Below are 18,411 nucleotides of genomic sequence, written 5' to 3'. Positions count from 1 at the left end.
CAGGCAGTGAGGTGACACTCACTCCTCCTGTGCTGTTCCAGGAGCACTGGTAACTCTCTGACACTCGCTGGGTAGCAATGCAACATCCTGAGGCATGCCCTCGGAGTCATACAGATATTGCAGAATATTCCCACTTCCTCACACATTCCCCCTCGATAAGGAAGCGAACGGGCCCTGGCGGGTACCTCCAGACTTGCCATGCAAGTGACTGGCAGCCCTGACTCTTGCAGGGGGACATTCACCCCAGCAGGCGGCCGGCCAGGCCTTGGTATTGCTTAGACCCCACTTCAATCCTAGTTCGAGGGCTCAAGTGGGGCTCTGTGGGGTGACTGTTGTGAACTGGGTCTCTCTTGGGATCCCTGGTTCCTGGTGAAGCAAGGAAGGTTCCTCTTTCAATCTCCCCATCTTCCTCTCTGCAAATTCCCTTCCTCCGCCATAGCTGGCCACCAGCAGCCGGGGACACGGGGACCAGGCTGCCTCAAGTGCCAGGTTCGTGCTCTCCACACACAGCCCTGCCCTCTGCAGCTGTTCGTCTGCTGCCGTCAAGCCAGTGATGTGGGGCTGGGCATGGGTCCCCCCCCCCCCCCCCCCGGTTCAGCTGCGGGCTCTGCCTTACTGGGCTGGCGCTCCCTGTGGCCAGGTGAACCTCAAGGAGCAGGGGCAGCTGATGCGGCAGGACGAGTTCACCATCTGGCTGGGCCGCAAGAAGTGCCAGAGACACGTCTTCCTGTTCGAGGACCTGATTCTCTTCAGCAAGCCCAAGCGGATCGAGGGCGGCTTCGACGTGTACATCTACAAGCGCTCGTTCAAGGTCAGGGCCGCCGTTGCGGCTTGCTCCTCTGGGGGGCGTTCTTGGGCACACTCTTACTACTGCCTGTCACTTGAACTGCGGGAGCCCCTCGGAGCCCAGACCTGGGCCAGGACCCCCCAGTGCCAGACACTACAGACGCAGGGCACAGCGATGGTCCCTGCCCGGTGTAGCAGACGGGCTCCAGAGGGAGACGATGTGCGTGTGGCCCTGTGTTCCCTGCAGAGCACTGCTCTCCTCTGCTATGCTGTTGGCAAGGGCTGCCCAGCGTTGGGGGGGGGGGGGGTTGCTCCCACAGTGCCATGACTCTGCCAGGCGAGAGGGGGCCGGGCCTCAGCCACCTTCACCATGAGGGTCGTGCAGGCCAGGGGCTGAATTCCCTCGGCCTCTCCAGGGGTGTGCTGGAGAGTGGGACGTGTTCCGGGGCATGGGCTGGGGGGGGCATGATCCAGGACAGATCTATGCCCCCCCCCTTCCCAGTGCCCCCGTAGCCTCCCACCGCCCCGTGCCTCCCAAGCATTGCATGTTCCCTCTCCCCAGACGGCTGACATCGGCCTGACGGAGAGCACCGGGGACAGCGGCCTGCGCTTTGAGATCTGGTTCCGGCGGCGGAAGTCCAGCGACACGTACGTCCTCCAGGCCAGCACAGCGGAGACCAAGCAAGTCTGGACCAAGGACATTGCCAAGATCCTGTGGCAGCAGGCCACCCGCAACAAAGGTGCGGCCCCTCCCCGTGGGATCTCCAGCCCTTGGGGGCTCCCTGGGTACCTGCTCTCCACACTGACCCAGGGAACCTGGGAGCTTTGTGTAGCTGCTTTGCTGCATGCAGCGAGGAACCATGACACTCCCATGCTCTTTCCCTCGGTCGATTGTACCGCACGGCTGGGTCCCGCTGCCCAGGCTGAGGGACAGAGACTTGCCCGGGGTCACTCAGCAAATGAGTGACTGAGCCAGGGTTGACAGCTCCCCAGCTCTGGGCTACACCTAGGGCCGGCTCCAGGCACCAGCTTACCAAGCAGGTGCTTGGGGCGGCAGCTCCGGAGAGGGGCGGCACGTCCAGGTATTCGGCGGCAATTCAGCGGACGGTCCCTCACTCCACCTGGGAGCGAAGGACCTCCCGCCGAATTGCCGCCGCAGATCGCGATCGCGGCTTTTTTGTTTGTTTGTTTGTTTTTGTTTTGGCTGCTTGGGGCGGCCAAAACCCTGGAGCCGGCCCTAGCTACACCCCAGCTTCTAGACAGTCTCCTGGAGGAGCCCCCACCATGCGCCAGACACCCCCCCCCGGGTCCCGCTCTTCCTTACGGGCAGGACCCGTGTCTGCACCATCTGAGCCTGAGCTCGGCCCAGCAAGTCCACTGAGGAGGATCTTTCACACCCGAGTGATGTGGTTGTACTGACCTAAGTTCCTAGTGGCGTCCTTAGCCTACCCGAAGAGCAACCATAATCCTTCCCCCGCACTGGTAGCAATGCAAAGCATGCGGGAAACTGAGGCACACGTAAAACGATTACAATAAATTCCCAACATGAGAACTCGTGTCTCCTGAGTCCTAGGGCAATGTCCCTTCCAGGAGGCCACGCAGGCTACTATCCCTGTACCCCTATGCTGGGGCTTGCAGGGCGGCGCCCATCTCCCCCAGGCACGCAGCTGAAGACCCTCCATCCAGAGCCCGACCCCGCACTCGGCCTTGGCCAGAGCTCCCACGACTGGAGGCTCTGAGCTGCCAGTCCTGGTGGGGCTCGCTCGCAGAGCGTCCCCCGAGCAGTGAGTGGCAGAGGGGCCGGGCCCGGTGCCTCGCTAGCAGAGATCCAGCAGCCTGCCAGGGGTTGCTGTGGGCTCGGGGCACAGGGGGTCAGTGCAGTCTCCTCTGTGCTGGAGAAAGGAGAGAGCCTGCAGTTTGCTCTGTCTCCCCAGAAATCCGCAGGCAGGAGATGGTGTCCATGGGGGTAGGGAACAAGCCGTTTCTCGACATCACGCCCAGCGAGGCAGCTATCAACGACCGCGCCATCGATTACATCATGAAGGGCAGAGGTAGGTGCCAGCCCTGCTGCCCCTTCGCCCAGAGCCAGCGCGCAGGGCTGACACTCATGGCTTTGTTTTGTGGCAGGAGCTCGGACGAGGGCCTCCATCGCGGTGTCTCTGTTTGACCACTCCAACCCCTACAAGAGAACCCAGACGCCGCTCTCCGCTGGCAGCACCCCTTCCTCCTACAGCCCGTCCTCCTCCTCCTCCCTGCTCGGGCCCCTCAACCTGCACATGTACCTGGAGCAGGCCCTGCTGCCGTGTGTGCTGGCCCCCAGCCGCCCCTTCCACGCCGGCGCCTGCATCGAGGAGGATGAGCAGGAGCACGAGACCAGCAGCCAGCCTTCGCTGAGTACGTCTGAGCGGACAGCCGCTGGGTGCGCAGGGAGCCCCTCTGCTGCCTGGACAGCCACAGCGCAGAGCCCTGATGCGGCCCGTTCCTCACCCAGCTTCCTTGCCATCGGGCCGGGCCCTTGGGCAGGGCAGAGCGTGTGCAAACCAGCCCAGGGCCCTGCTTACATGATCTTCACCCGTTCCCTTCCCATGGGCCTGTCTCCCTCTGCCCATTTGCTGGGGCCTCAGCTCACAGCCAGTGCCCCGTGCGGGTACCGTCCCCCAACCCCTCTGCCATCCCCCCTCCCTGTGTGCATTCGACGTGAGACTGTTGGTGTTTCGTGGTGGCTGTTTTCCCAGGCCCCAGGCGCGGCTCTGCCAGCTTTAGGCAGGGTCCTGGGCTCCCCTGCGCGCTCAGTCCGTGGTGTGCCCTTTTCTCTGCAGCATCCCTGACCCCCCTTCCTGAAGGAGCTGATGGGGCAACCACCCCCCACCCCGTAGAGCTCCACGTGTCACCTCTGCAGAGCTCGCCTGCGCCCCACACCAGCGGGTGGAGCTGTCTGCTGCCCATGGGGAGGGGGCAGAGGGACACCCCCCTGTTCTGCCCTCAGGTATTGGGGAGTCCCCGGCACAGCAGCTCAGTGGAGATACCCGCAGGAGGAACCTGCGGCCTCCTCTGGCATGTTCGCAGGGTCATCAGCTGAACCAGCAGCTCTGAAGCAGGTCACCTTTTGGCAGTGGTGGGGAGCAAAGCGGGAGCTCTCCGACAGGCCTGGGGTCTGCATGGGGACCGTGCTGCTCTGCTAGGGACGAAGTGGATCCATATTCCCTGGCCTTCATCACCATCCCCTCGTAACGCCACAGGCATTTCTCCTCACAGCCCCGGCGAGACGGAGCAGAGCACACATGGGAAACTGAGGCAGAGAGAGACCGAGTGGCTTGCTCAGGCTCCCCCAGATCAGGAACTGAACCCAGGGCTCTAGTCCCCCACTGTTGTCCTGTCACTAGACCCCCCTGCCACGCCCAAGGCCCCCCTGCCAAGCACCGTTCAGCCCAGACTGCTATTTGCACGGATAGACTGGGAGCACTTGCCGCTCTGGGTAACTCATTAGCAGCGCACAGCGACGTGGGGCAGAGTCTAGGGCGAGGCGGTTCGGCTCCGGTTGACATGGCAGGGGAGATGTATGGAGGGAGAAGGCCAGGACACGTGTCTAGCACGACTGCTACAGCATGTGCCATGGGGCTTTTAACCACCCAAGGGCTCCCGGCTCCCCCCTTGTGTCCCCTCCCTGCTCGGCTCATGCTGAAACCCACTCCCCTCCCCCCGCTGAATCTCCGGTGCTGTGTCCTCCAGCCCCCTTGGCTGTGAGTGTTAGCCAGGCCCGCGGGCAGCCTGCCCTGGGGTGGGGTGGCCATGGAGCCTGGTGTGTGCAGCTTGGGATTAGCTTGGGTGGCTTCTTCTTACGGGTGGTTCCTGCCCTCTCTCCTCCCAGCGACGGAGAGCTCCGAGTCCTCCCAGTGCATGTCGGGCAGCGGCTCCAGTGGCTCCGACAGCGGCTGTGTCTCCAGCGTCCCCCAGGAAAGCTTCTGTGACGACGTGGGCTCGCCGGTGTACCCGCCGCTGGGCTCCCGGCACCGCTCCGCGCTGGACGAGAACCCCAAATTCGCTAAAAGCCAGTCCAGGTCTGCGGTGAGTTAAAGCAGCTACGGCCCCCACGTGCCCTCCTCCACTAGCACGACCCCTCCCTGCCGTGCCAGAAACACCACAGGTACAGGCGTCCCACCAGCGAAAGGGGCTGCACCGGGGACATGAGATTTCCTCCCGTGACACAGCTCAGGTTGCCTCCAGAGAGTCAGGCTCGACCCCCCCCAGCGTTGTGGGATCCTAACAAAGCAACTGGACACCGCCCTGAGGAGGGAGCTGCCGTGCCAGCCCGGGCGGCGTCTCTGTGCCGTTCGTAGTGGGTACTCAGCCACGCCTGGGCATTGGCAAGCAACTTTCAGCTGCTGCTAGGAAGAGTAATGGAGCTTCGGAGATGCCCCACAGCCCCTTTCCCAGGGACGGGGTGGGTGTGCTTTGCGGGGGACGGGATGAAGGAGCCGTGGGTGGGATGTTCTGTTACCGTGTCTCCTTGGCATCCCTCTGACTTGCCAGCCCGTTCCTCTTCCCGGCCTAGCGGGCTGGTGGCCCCTAACGCTGGCTTCTCTCCCCTGCAGACAGCAGGCCCGGTCGCCGTGAGCCCCTCGACAGTCGTGTGAGCCCCTCTGCACAAGTGTTCTGCCTGAAGACACGGAGCTGTAAGTAGCCGCCGGGGGGCTCGGTGCTGGCCGGGTTTGGCAGCCGTGCCCTGCGCCAGGAGACTCTCAGCTCTGGCTCCCATGGCGTGCGGTGCTGCTGGCTAACCCGAGACTGGGCCCCAGCTGCTTAGAGGCACATTGCAGGGTCTGGCTCCCAGCAGCTGCGGCAATGTGTAGAGTCCTTACCGAGGACACGGGGGCGGTAGCTCGGGTCCGATCTCGGTGCCATTGGCCCAGTGCGGCGCCTTAGGCTGGCTTTGACCCGGCCGTCTAGCCACTACCCTGTCTCCCATTTGCCAACCGCGTGCTGCTCACCAGCCCCTCTGCCTGGGCGCTGGGAGTCAACCATGTTCCCCCCAGGCTGCTGCTAGCGCAGTCGCCGTGTCTGTCACCGGAGCCTAAGGAGACAGGGCCCTCGTTAGCAGAGTTCGTTAGGAAGGCCAGCCGCTGCTAGAACATCCCCTGAGCAGTGGCCTGGTTCTGCTTGTCTGCCCTGAGGCCCCGCTCAGCTCTGCACTGTCGCGGGGGACTGCAGCTGTCCGGCAGATACAGGGTTGGGAGGGCGGCCGCACATGGCACTCCAGGAGAGCGCCACTGACGCTGAACCGCACGGCCTGGGGAGAGCTGCCGAAGGGGACACCACATGACCCACTCCTGAGCAGAGTGTATCTGAGAGCAGCTGACGCAAACATGGCCCCAGTCCTCCCCCGGGTAGCGTGCAGCAAGCCTGACCCTTGCCTGGGACTGTGTTCCAGGTCTGATCGCTGGTTCCACTGAACCCACCGAAGAGTCCACATCTCTGACCAGCACAAGGAGACTGCCGGCCTTCCTGGAGCTGTTCAAGCACAACCACGGGCTCTTCAAACCAGTCCAGACCTGGCACGTGGCTGGGGAGCGCCCCAGTTAGCGCCCTGTTAACTAGACACCGTCGCTGGTGTGTTGGAGGGGCAGTTAGTCCTTTATTTATAAATGTATTAACAAGTAACATAGCAGTTTGCAAAGCCAGAGTATTCTGGAAGCTCTGGACTGTACAGATTTTGTTACTCGGTTTGTTCTTTGTGCTGCACAGTTTATAACGTTTCTGGAAGGGCTTGAGGAGGAAACGAGGTATTTTCCGTGTGGGCTGCGCTGCCGCGCGAGAGCGACGGCCTCCCTTTGGTCTTAGACTGGCCGAGTGTCGCGATAATTTATTTCCTTGGCGTGACCCTTTTGTTTTAATAACACCAGGTTCATTGTTACTTCAGGTGCTTGCAGTGCTGAGCTGCTCCCTGCCTTAGTACCACTATCAGCTGTCAGTGTCTGCCACCTCCCTGTCTGGCTGCTGGGAATATCGACACCCGAACCAGACATCCCACTGGGCAGCAGAGCCCTGTTCCCAGGGCAGGAGTGGGGAGCCCCCAGCACAACAGAGATGCCAGAGCAGGTCAAAGGCGACGGCAGTGGGAGCAGTCCTGCAGGGTACAGCAGGACAACCCAGATATGCTCTCCTGGCTCTCCAGCGTGTCTGGTTGTAGAGACGAAGGGAACTGTTCATGCTGTCCAGTCCCAGCTTAGTTGCTGTCTTGGTGGCAGACCTGCTGCTAAAATCAGCCCCGCATGAGGCAGAAGTGGCAAAGTCAGCATTGCGGAGAGGCTGTTGTAGAGGGAAAGGGGACGTGCCAGTGCAGAGGGGTGGACATGGAAGTATGATGGCCTAGTCTGCCAGATGTCGTGTGTTCTAGTCCCATTCAGATACCCAGCCCCAGCATGTGGTGGTGTTAATCAAAGCCCACGTCTGAGCACAGCGGCCATCGAGTGTGTTGAGCCCAGATTATTATGCCACTGAAACAGTAAAGGCCCCAGCTTTAATTTCGTGTAATTCCAGTAGAGACAAACCTTTGCCTGTACATGATGCGCCCCTTGGGATAGTCAGTAACGTTTGAGCTCCTTGGTAGGCGCGGTCAGGAAAGTTTGGGCTTGTTTGGCTTGCGATACTTTCATTTAACATGTAGTAGGGGAAATGCAAACCTGCTGACTGACAGCATGTTTACTTACGGCTTCTTCGATTGCTGCAAACCTTTATCCCCCAGCTTTCGCAACACGTACACACATCACACTTGGCCTTAGGAATAGCAGGGAGCAGCAACCGTGTAACTGGTTTCTTCGCATAGCTGTTGGTTTTGGTCCATTCACAGTTCACTGCTTCCCAGGCTCATCAATGCTAAACCTCATGGGCACCCATTTAGCCTTTGCATATTAGCCTGTTCCTTTGCGTTTGGAAATCCGTGTAATGTCCATGGGACACGTCTTTGATGTTCTGTTAATAAGCTGACACTTTTTCAGTCGTATTCCTTCTCAGATGGCAAAATGGAAGATGATTGACATTTTTTATACAATAATGCAGGGTAAACAATTGGCCAGGCAAGATTTTAAAACCTATTGTGTAAAATCTCTGAAGCTTTGTGCATCAACCAGCGCTAGTGAATACCACTAACGAGGGAAAGACTTTACCAACAAACCAAGGGGGACATGGAAGTACCATTGTGACCAATTTCTGAAATTCCTGTTAAAGAGGTTTCTGCATTGCTGGAAGAATCTTTAGAAATGTTCAGCTGCCACCTGGTTTGCCAGGAGTTGTTTTCACGACCTAATAAAGGTTATGTTCTTTGTATGAGGTTGATTTGTGTTGCATATTCATGTTGGAGACAAGAGACGGGAAGCTGGAATGTGGAATGCATGCTGTCACGCAGCCACAGGATCGGTGCGACGTCCCCCCCGCCCCCCAGTTTTGGAACAGTCCAAGGAGGTCTCACTCTTCCTTCAGGGTCGGCCACATGGCCTCACCGCCTCCTAAGACTGAACCTCGGGGGCGTCAGTTTTCCTTCTTTGTGCCAGAAGTTCTGTTCAGCAGGTCCAGCTGAGAGAGCCTTGTGCACTCCTCAGGGATTCATGCACCTCAGCAAGTATCTGCAGTGACACTCAAACGGCGTTGGCCAAACAGTCGGGTTTAAACTGGCACAAAGCATAGGAAGGCTGCAGGTTAGCATCGAGAAATGAAGGTTAAAGCATGGTCCATTCTGCTACAGCCAAGCTGTTCAGGCTCTCTCTGTCTCACCTCCTTAGTGCGTTTCCAGGGGAGAGCCCCCAACCCCCTCCACCTCACACATACCCAGTCCTCTGTTCTCGAGCTGGGGTCTGTGCCAGCTTCCCTGCTGAGAGCTGGGGGAAATCCTCCTCCCTTTGGGGCACTGGTTGCTAGGTGTCATATCCCGGTGAGTGGGTTTTCCATTGTCTGCTTGGATTTTTCATTGATTGGGGGGACGAGGGGGGGGGCAGCCTTTTTTTAAAGACCCGTTCAGGCGCAGATAAGTAGGCGACATACGTACCTACATGTCCCAGTCTGCCCAGAGAACAAACAGCTCTTCTCCCCCCCAATGGGTAATAATGGAACATAGAGGGGAAACTGAGGCACGCACCGGTGTCATTAAAAAAATTTAGCGAATTCCCACTTCCTCACCCATGCACATTAGACAGCTGCAGGCACTGCACCTTGATGTAAGGCTGGGACTGAGCCCGGGTTTGCCTCCCATCAAAGCTGCGAACAAAGGAATACTGGCCAAAACGTTACGGCAGGTAACGTAAAATCTTCTGCCCATAGCAGGACGGGGTGAGTCCGTTTACCTGGCTAAGCTAGTTGTGCTCTAATGCACAGGACCAGCGTTGCTTAAATGCACATTTCAAAGTTCTTGTTTTGACATACTGTCAGAATGGGAGGGCTGCTCCAAAGAGCTAAAAATAGGCTATCGAATGACTGCTGGGAAAAACCTTCTGCTTTCATTTGGAGAAGGCCTGTCCGCTTCCTAACAAACACTGCATCCGGTCATTAGGGCCGTCTCTCTGGCAATTGCATTCCCCCCCAAAGCCTGACGTTAAGCAAACAAGCTGTTGCATGGTTAGAAAATTCTTCAAACGCTATTTGGCCCAAATGGAGTCAGGTCACAGATCTGGTCAGTGGAGGCATTTGAAGTTGTTTATTGGCCTCATCTGTTCCCTAGAGCCCCCAGGGCTCCTCAGCCACTCCACGTGCCTGTCAATCACTCGTGTCGCCCGAGGTCGTCTAGTTCCACATACGAAGCAGGTCGTTACAGTAGAGCACGTTTGTGACAGTATCTGCCATCGTTACCATGCGTTGTGGGCAAGGGGAGCGTGGTGCCAAGCAGCAGTCAGTATGGGGGAGGGGGTGTGAGAGAGACACACACACAGAAGAAAACCAACAGGCTGTGATCACATCTGGTCTGTTCCACCCACACAAGGAAAGCTGAGAGGCTGGCGTCTCTCCTGGGACAGTTACAGGTGTTCGGAGGCCTGAACATGCACTTGTCTTCTTTTTCAACTGGTTTTGTTTCTGGTACATTTAACCTAATTCTGAATTTCCTGCTTCTTTGGGGGTTTAGTTGGTTGGTTTGCGTGAACTAAAAGTTTTGTGTAAGGTTTTTCTAATGCTTAAGTTACTAGTTCTCTCATCCTTAATTCACCTTAGAAAGGCTTTTTAGCTGGGACCTGTATAACCTTCCACATAGGTAATGTCTGATTTACCAGCTGAGCTGTCAGAAGCAAGGACAGACATTTCACAGTGAGAAACATTTAGGTCAAACTTTATTAAAGCTCCTGTAACTCATTTTCCCAAGCCAAAATAGGATATGGATTTGGAATACCCTTTCTTTAGCAGTAAATCAATGCAGTGGCTGTACTTCCACGCAAATGGTAGTGTAAACTGAAAGGAATAATCCAACCGTTACTCATCAGTCATAATACAGAGCAGTGAAACAGCATAGCGCTTAACAGAGTCATAGAACTGTAGGCCTGGAGGGGACCTTGCAAGGTCATCTAGTCCAGTCCCCTGCACTCATGGCAGGACTAATTAGCTAAACCATCCCTGACAGGTGATTGTCTAACCTGCTCTTAAAAACCTCCAATGATGGAGATTCCACAACCTCCCTAGGCAATTTATCCCAGTGCTTAACCACCCTGACAGTTAGACTGTATTTTATAATGGCCAACCTAAACCTCCCTTGCTGCAATTTAAGCCCATTGCTTCCTGGCCTGTCCTCAGAGGTTAAGAAGAACAATTTTTCTCCCTCCTTATAACAACCTTTTATGTACTTGAAAACTCTTATCATGTGCCCTCTCGGTCCTCTCTTCTCCAGACTAAACAAACCCAATTCTTCCAATCCTTCCCCTCATAGGTCATGTTTTCTAGACCTTTCATCATTTTTGTTGCTCTTCTCTGGACTTTCTCCAATTTGTCCACATCCTTCCTGAACTGCTCCTCAATACTCCAACTGAGGCCTAGTGAGCTCTAGAGAAGGTAAGTATCATTATGTCCATTTTATAGGTGGAGAAAATGATTCCCCGAATGGCTTCTGCTTTAACTGAAGCCATCTGACAGATTGGTATGATTTTAAACTCATAATATTAACATCGGTACAACTTTTATCAGTATATGCTGCAAACTAGCTCCTAGTTCAACCATCCCACAAGGAAACCACAAACTAATATCAAAGCTGGTAAATTTGTTCAGCATAGTCTGTCTTCTGTAATAACACAAGGCTTTTGAATGCTCTATACTTACTTCCACCCATCTAAGTAGCTTTTCATGAACGTGTCTGTCATCGTTAAAAGGTTTTGTGTTCAGGACATCAGCAACAAACTCCTTTGGTGGGATCTGTTGGGTCTAATGTAAAAGAAGCTTGTCTCAGCAGGAGTCTCGCCTGGTCCTGCCAACGAGCCTCAGGCTTAGTCACGTGCAGACCTGCCTCCAGCCCTGGTGGCCCCCAGTACTGCCGATGTGTACAGGACGGGGAGAGAAAACGCATTGCTCCCAGAGTGGCAGATCTGCTACATTCTTAGATCTGACGTGTGAGAAGCAACTCGGCCGCCACAGGCTGACGGGAAACACTTTTTTAAAACTGGCCATTGCAAAGGAGCTGCTTCCAACCCAGCTCCCAGAACCGCCCAGCCTCCCGGGTCTCTGCAGGAAAGTGGTGGGGGCAGGTATTCACGCTTTGTTCACCCCAGCCCTCGCTGACATGGGGCACCCAGTGATTTAAGAAACAAACAGGGAAGAGCAACAGATTTACCCAGGATGACGTATCCAGCCATAGACCCCTGGCCAGCCCACAGCAAACCCGCAGGTCTAGAGGTGGGGTGCTAGGCCCCCGCCGCTCCCCAGGGCCTGGCCTTGAACAGCAAGGTGTGGGAGCCTAGGGCTCGAGCCACAGAGAGCCTTCGTCTCCTTGCCATGCAGTGTCATTCCCATACTCCCTATAATGCACACGGGGCGTGAGGTGTCTACACTGCAATTAGCCACCAGCGGCGGGCCCTGGCCAGCTGACTCGGGCTAAGGGGCTGTTTAATTGAGATGTAGACTTTGGGGCTGGGGTCCAGCCCCAGCTCTGGGACCATCCCACCTTGCAGGGGCCTGCCCCCCAAGCTCCAGCCCGAGCCTGAAGGGCTACAACGCAAGTAACCAGCCCCGCGAGCCCGAGTCAGGTGCCTAGCTGCAGTGTTAAACATACCCTACGCAAGCAATTCCCGAAGCCAGCACCCAGAGCAGGAATCCGAACCCCTCTGCCCCTTGAGGGTAGTTGGGCACCTCCCTCCCCAGGATTCATAGCCCAGCCTGCTCCTGGAGTGGGGGGCCAGGGCAGCGACAAACCCAGAGCCCCGCACCCACCACACCCCCCATTGCAGCCAGTAGCCCAGAGAGCCGGGCACTCAGCAGGCATGGAGAAGCCCATGTTCAAAGCCCTACATTGGAGCTAGGACTTGACTAGTCTCCCACACTCCAGCCACGTGCCCTGCCCATCAGGCTACAGTCACCCTCACTCTGGCCCACCCACTAGTTAGTTAGTTATACAAAGTGGAATGGCTTCACTAGGAGAGCGCCATGTGCAGAGCATGCGTCTGGGAGGCGGGGCATGTGGCTGCCAGTCACTGCTCTAACGCAGCCAGAGCACGAAGTTGAAAACCAATCATAGCTGCATGCCCTAACCATTGCACTGGGACAACAGCTGCCCCCAAAGTCCCAATGTGCTTGTCCCCAGCAGGCTTTCGTGCAGCCTATGCATGCTCAAAACACGCCCACCTGCTGAAGCCCCACCAGTGAGCTGGGGGGGGGCGCCCAGGTTGAGAATCCAGCCAGGAGTTAGGGGTGCACTAGGGTGCTGAGCAGTTTGGTGGTGGTAGGACAGCAGTGGCTTTGTGCAGGCACATGGGTTGACATGTAGCCACCTGGGGGCCTTAGCCAGCAGTAACTTAGGTGCTTACGGGGTTAGGCAGCATCTCAGCAGGAGTTTTGAGGCTCTCAGGAATGGTGGACTCGGCGGCCTAAGTGGCAGTTAGGTGCCGAGGTCCCTTTGTGGATCTAGTCCCAGATGCTCTGTCTCTTGCCGGCAGTTTGAGCTTCTGCACTCACTGCTTCCACTGGGAAATGTGCCTTTGTGTTACCTTGCATCTCCTCTCTCCTCTGGCCCAGGGGAGCGTGCTGCCTTAGACAGTGGGTCTCTACGCTTCGCCTTTGCTCCACAAGCCCAAGGCGGGATTTTCTTCCTCCAGCTCGTGACTCACAGCCGGGACCCCCCTCCTGGAGTTAAGCGGCTAAGCCAGCTCAGCCAGTTACGTAGCCCAAGTCCTAGCAGCCGAATCTCTCTCTCCTACTCATGCTTGATAACGCTCTGACACGCCCCCTACCTTTCCCTGTGCCTCTGGCTACCTTTTATGCAGGCACTCTGCTGCTCCTGCCATCTCTTGGGGGCGTGATGGGGGCCGGGGAGGTGGCCGGTGTGCTTAACGCAAGCCTATGGGATCGCGCCCCAGTGGCAAGATAAGCGTTCCCCTCCTAGATTGAGACGCCTGCTTCGGCACCTCTGGGGCTGTGACTGGAGCTAGACTCTGAGCCACGCGTTAGCTGCGGGAGCAGCATCACTCCTTAGGCAGCTTTGCAAAGCTGCCGGGCAGAAACGTAGGTACCAGGGGACTTAGGCACCTTTGATTAAATGTCAGTGGCACCTCAGTGGCGGCTGTAGGCCCAGAAAGACGCACTAGGCACCTCAGTACCTGGCCTAGCTTCAGCACGGTTAGGAAATCATACCTACCCAAAGCCTGTGCACAAGCCTCACAACTTTGGCTGTGATCTCTCTGGCATCCTTCTGCCTGATGGAATTCAGGATGATGTCAGTCAGAAAACAGTGGCACTTCCTGGCATAAAATATCTCTTCTCGTGCCAAAGCAAAACTTAGGAAAACGACATCTACAAGGAGAGTGTCAAACACAACATACAGAATTAGCCACCCTATTTCGGCGTGCCAGCGCCAGCCCTTTTCATTTAGCTGGCCACTGATCACCTGCCTGCACTGTCATGGGTGCAACAGAATCCTGTAACACTCCATGTGCCGATCCAGGGTCAATGGGAGCGTTGCCAAGTAAAAACTGAGCAAGGATTTCAGGCTTCTACCCTGGCTTGTTTTGATTGCTAAAAATATTTGCGCTTTGAACAGGGGGTGGGACTAGATGAGCTCCTGAGTTCCCGTCCAACCCTGATATTCTGTGAGTCTGTGATTTCCAGCTTTGCCTGCTGAAGTGTTGGGGAGCGTGAAAAGGCCACCGTGATTAGCTAGCAAACAGCTTCAGTACGTTTCAAGCAGTAAAGCCTCTGCCACAGCAGAACATCTCTAACAAAAGTTTTCCACTCGGTACTGAATTGTCACACCATCCATTTAACTCGGACTGCTACGGAGCTGGGCTAGTACAACAGCGGCCACAGCAATTTAGCCGCAGGGACCTGGCAAGGAAAGCAGCTGGGTGGGTGTACACATACCTGGCGAGTTCGCTCAGGGACACGTGTGTGCATGTGTGTAGCCCTGGCCCAGAGCTGGCCCCGCTGGACTTCTCGCAAGGCACAAAGAGCGCATTGCAGCTGCAATCTGGACAGCACCTTACCCAGTAGTCCCCAAAACTCACTGACAGTTGAAGAGATTAGTGATTGGCTTATTAGTTGCCAGGCACTAACAGTGGGGACTTAATCTATAAATTGGCCTGTAGCTTGTACTGCAGGAGCAGGGAGTGGGAGCTCTCGCTACACCCCATATTCGTCACAGTAATATTAGTATGATATGATTATGGCATAATGATGCTGCCGTTTGTACAAGATGGGTCATGGAAGGTGTCATTGGAAAAGGTATGCGTTGCTGAATATGTGTCATTTTTGTATCTGAAGTTATGGAGATTGACTGTGAATCTGTATTTCAAATGTGCTTCCTCTGGCCACACCCCCAGCCAGCCTTTCAGGTACAGCAATGATGAAGCCAGACGGCGCTGATGGCTCATCAGCGAAGACCATGGGCTGTGGAAAAGCTTCGTCTTCCTGTAACGGTTTCAGCCGGCCTGTAAGTTATGGCTGCTATGTCTCAGCGAGGGCATGTGACCAGACCACATGGTACTGATCATTCTGGGCACCTGTATCTTTCCACAAACTGGGCTGGGAACTGGTTTTGTAACAAAGGGTTCCCGCCATATGTTAATGCTATATAAGGTGGGGAGTGACATCATCTAGTGGCCTCACTCTCCACACAAGAGAACTCCTGGAAACCCCTGAGGAACAAAGACTGAACTGGGGGAAGTGCTGGTCCCGGGCTAAAAGGATTTCTCGCTTGTCTATGGAAACCTGGTGAACTGCTTGTATCATCAGCCAGGGTGAGAAATTGCTCATTTATATCCAGTCATTCTAGTTTCTTAGGCTTAGTTTGCAATTTTGTTTATTTCTAGGTAACCTGCTTTGATCTGTTTGCTATCACTTAAAATCTATCCTTTGTGGTTAATAAACTTGTTTTTTGCTTTCTCGAAACCGGCGTGCCTTTCAGTGAAGTGTCTGGGAGGAAATCTCAGCTTGGTTAACATATTGAGGGAGAGGCGACCCATTTACGAGCTTGCATTGTACAGATCCCTGTGCAGTGCGACACGGTATAAAATTGGGTTTATACTCAGCGGGGGGTGCATGCCTGGGAACTGGGTGTTATCTTGGCTGTAGCCTCTCTATTGCTGGTTCATGCAGTAGCTGGTTGGAGCGTACATGTAACTACAGCTGGGTGCGTCCCTGCCTGTGTAAATGCTGGTGGGAGCGTAGGACCAGAAGTGGTCTACAGCTTGTCACAGCAGCACGGTGTGAGAGGGAGCCCAGGCTGGTAAGTGAGAGGGCTCAGTGGTACCCCAGTTCCAGGTGGCACCCCGCAGGGAACCCGTCACACTTGCCCTTTGGGGAACAGTCAGTTACAACTCGGGGTGTACTGTAAGTGCTAGGACTGATTGATTCTAACCAACTGTGACTACACACAGCTATAGTTTGTTAGGGATTTAGGATATTTATGATATATCCACTGTCATCTCGTCTTGTCTTCCCTCTACTAATGATATAAACTTGTTGGCCTTCGCGCCAGCGCAAACACCAAACAAGAATAGTTATAAAAGTGCTACCAAGAAGTTTGGTACTTAGCTCCTCATACTATAGACCAGGAAAAGGTATCAGAGGCATTTGTTTTCACCCAAAAAGCCTTGTGGCACCATCGAAACGCTAAATAAGCTGCCAGCTTTCCAGTTCTTTTCAATGTTACTGTACCTCTAGCCACTGGTTGACTGTTTGCATTAGCCGGTTTGATGCCAGCACTGTAAACAACACTCTCTTCATGCCAAGTGCAAGAGCCATCACTGCCTACAACTGGAGGATGTTCGACTTTAAGGATGAATCCTACATTATTAACTTCTTTGGTTACCATGTTGGTTTGGTCATTGACGGTTGTTTCTGGGGATAAAAAATATGTTGATTTTCAGACAATATAACCTGTAAAACTTCTAATAGGATTAGCATGTCTGTTAACAGAAAATGAGGGGCACAGCATTTTCACCCCCTTACTCCTAGTTGTACCCCTTTATTATTAATTAATTATTATTAAAAATTTATACTGCAGTAGGACCTAGAGTTTACCAGTCTGGTGTGAGGCACAGAACAACCACATTATAAATGACAGATGGCAGCCCCTGCACCAAAGAGCTTACAAACCAAAGGTACAAACCCACAAATATTCTCTCCCTCCTTGGTATTGAAATCCTGGAAATACTTAGCGATGGTTCTCACGTGCTCCCTTAGTCATTCTTAACCAAGCCCAAACAGAGTTAGCTTGGGATGGTCAAAGGAGCCTAGAGAGTCCTAGCTATTGAGGTAATCATATGGGCCTCCTCACCATAGTACCGGAGCACTTTGCAATCATTAATACATTTTACCTTTACACCACCCCTAGGAGGTAGGCAGTGCTAGCACCCCCTTTGTACAAGGCACAGGTTTCATTGTGTGACATGTGCAGGAGCATGCCATAAGCTTTCAGCTAAGACAGAAATTGAACTGAGATCAGGTGAACCCCAGGCAGGACCTGCTCCACCCTCCCCAACTCCACCAGGTGCCTTTGAAAACAGCTGTAGCTCTTTCAGTCTTTCCCCAGGAGTAGCTCATTGCAAGCAGAGATTTGCAAAATGTTCTCACTACAGCCTGACATCTGTTGACCCTATCTCAGTTCAGGTTTCAGAGTAGCAGCCGTGTTAGTCTGTATCCACGAAAAGAACAGGAGTACTTGTGGCACCTTAGAGACTAACACATTTATTTGAGCATAAGCTTTCGTGGGCTACAGCCCACTTCATTGGATGCATAGAATGGAACATATAGTAAGGAGATATATATACATACAGAGAACATGAAAAGGTACATTGGCCAAACCGAACAGTCTCTACACAAAAGAATAAATGGACACAAATCTAACATCAGGAATCATAACATTCAAAAACCAGAAGGAGAACACTTCAACCCCTCTGGTCACTCAGCAACAGACTTAAAGGTGGCAATCTTGCAACAAAAAAGCTTCAAAACCAGACTCCAAGAGAAACTGCTGAACTTGAATTAATATGCAAACTAGATACCATCAATTTAGGCTTGAATAGAGACTGGGAACGGCTGAGTCATTACACAGATTGAATCTATTTCCCCATGTTAAGTATCCTCACACCTCTTGTCAACTGTCTGAAATGGGCCATCTTGATTATCACTACAAAAGTTTTTTTTCTCCTGCTGATAATTGCTCATCTTAATTAATTAGCCTCTTAGAGTTGGTAAGGCAACTCCCACCTTTTCATGTTCTCTGTATGTGTGTGTATATATATATATATATATATATATATATATATCCTTACTATAGGTTCCATTCTATGCATACCATGAAGTGGGTTCTAGCCCACGAAAGCTTATGCTCAAATAAACGTGTTAGTCTCTAAGGTGCCACAAGTACTCCTGTTCTTTTAATCTCAATTCAGGCTAGCACAAGACTAGTAATTGTGTGCTCTGGGCTTGCTGTAATGCCCTGCATCTGAAACTCAGAAGCATACAACTCATAGAGGCTTTTTCAGTTTACTCAAATCCCATCTTCTGCGGAGCACCTCAGCAATCATCTACCAAATTGAAAATATGTGACACTGAAAGATGCATGCCTGTACAACCAACAGGCAGCACTACATAAATGAAGAATACTTACTTGTAACCAGAGTTCTTTGGGAGGACCGCATAGTCACAGTAATGGTAACATGCTGCCTGGCGCAGTCTAGTGGTAGAACCTTCTCCAACGATTACCCATTAGAGCACATGTGCACCTCCTCCTACTCCTCACTTCAGGGTTTCCAAAAGTTCTGAGAAAGTGCGCTCTACCCCCTCAGTTCCTTCCCCGCTAACCCATACAAATCATAACAGGACTCTGAGAAAGAGGGGAAAGGTGGCGGAAGAAAGAATTCCAGTTACAAGCAAGTAACCACCTCTTCTTCGTGTGGATCTGCATATTCCCACTTATGGGTAGTTTGACCAGCAGGGCTGAAAAACTCAGAA

General features: G+C 54.0%; 2 protein-coding genes across 2 annotated transcripts in view; one reads left to right on the top strand and one right to left on the bottom strand.

Moving 5' to 3' along the window:
* The window catches only part of PLEKHG4 (pleckstrin homology and RhoGEF domain containing G4), a 164,157-nt gene extending 156,048 nt beyond the window's left edge, over positions 1-8,109 (top strand). Inside the window, 7 exon segments of the mRNA XM_054049240.1 lie at positions 641-811; positions 1,349-1,526; positions 2,721-2,837; positions 2,914-3,180; positions 4,655-4,851; positions 5,379-5,459; positions 6,215-8,109. Coding sequence (XP_053905215.1) covers positions 641-811; positions 1,349-1,526; positions 2,721-2,837; positions 2,914-3,180; positions 4,655-4,851; positions 5,379-5,420 — 972 coding nt within the window. The 3' untranslated portion in view covers positions 5,421-5,459; positions 6,215-8,109.
* A 1,947-nt stretch (positions 8,110-10,056) lies between these two features.
* The window catches only part of KCTD19 (potassium channel tetramerization domain containing 19), a 58,699-nt gene continuing 50,344 nt past the window's right edge, over positions 10,057-18,411 (bottom strand). Inside the window, exons 14-17 of the mRNA XM_054049250.1 lie at positions 16,111-16,293; positions 13,595-13,749; positions 11,071-11,172; positions 10,057-10,212 (exon numbers count right to left, since the gene is read on the bottom strand). Of these exons, the coding sequence (XP_053905225.1) occupies positions 10,114-10,212; positions 11,071-11,172; positions 13,595-13,749; positions 16,111-16,293 (539 nt within the window). The 3' untranslated portion in view covers positions 10,057-10,113. The remainder of the gene's footprint in view (positions 10,213-11,070; positions 11,173-13,594; positions 13,750-16,110; positions 16,294-18,411) is intronic.

Source organism: Malaclemys terrapin, chromosome 14, assembly GCF_027887155.1.
Source record: "Malaclemys terrapin pileata isolate rMalTer1 chromosome 14, rMalTer1.hap1, whole genome shotgun sequence".
NCBI lineage: Eukaryota > Metazoa > Chordata > Testudines > Emydidae > Malaclemys > Malaclemys terrapin.
The sequence above is the reverse complement of the archived record's forward strand: the minus strand, read 5'-3'. Positions and strand labels throughout refer to the sequence as shown.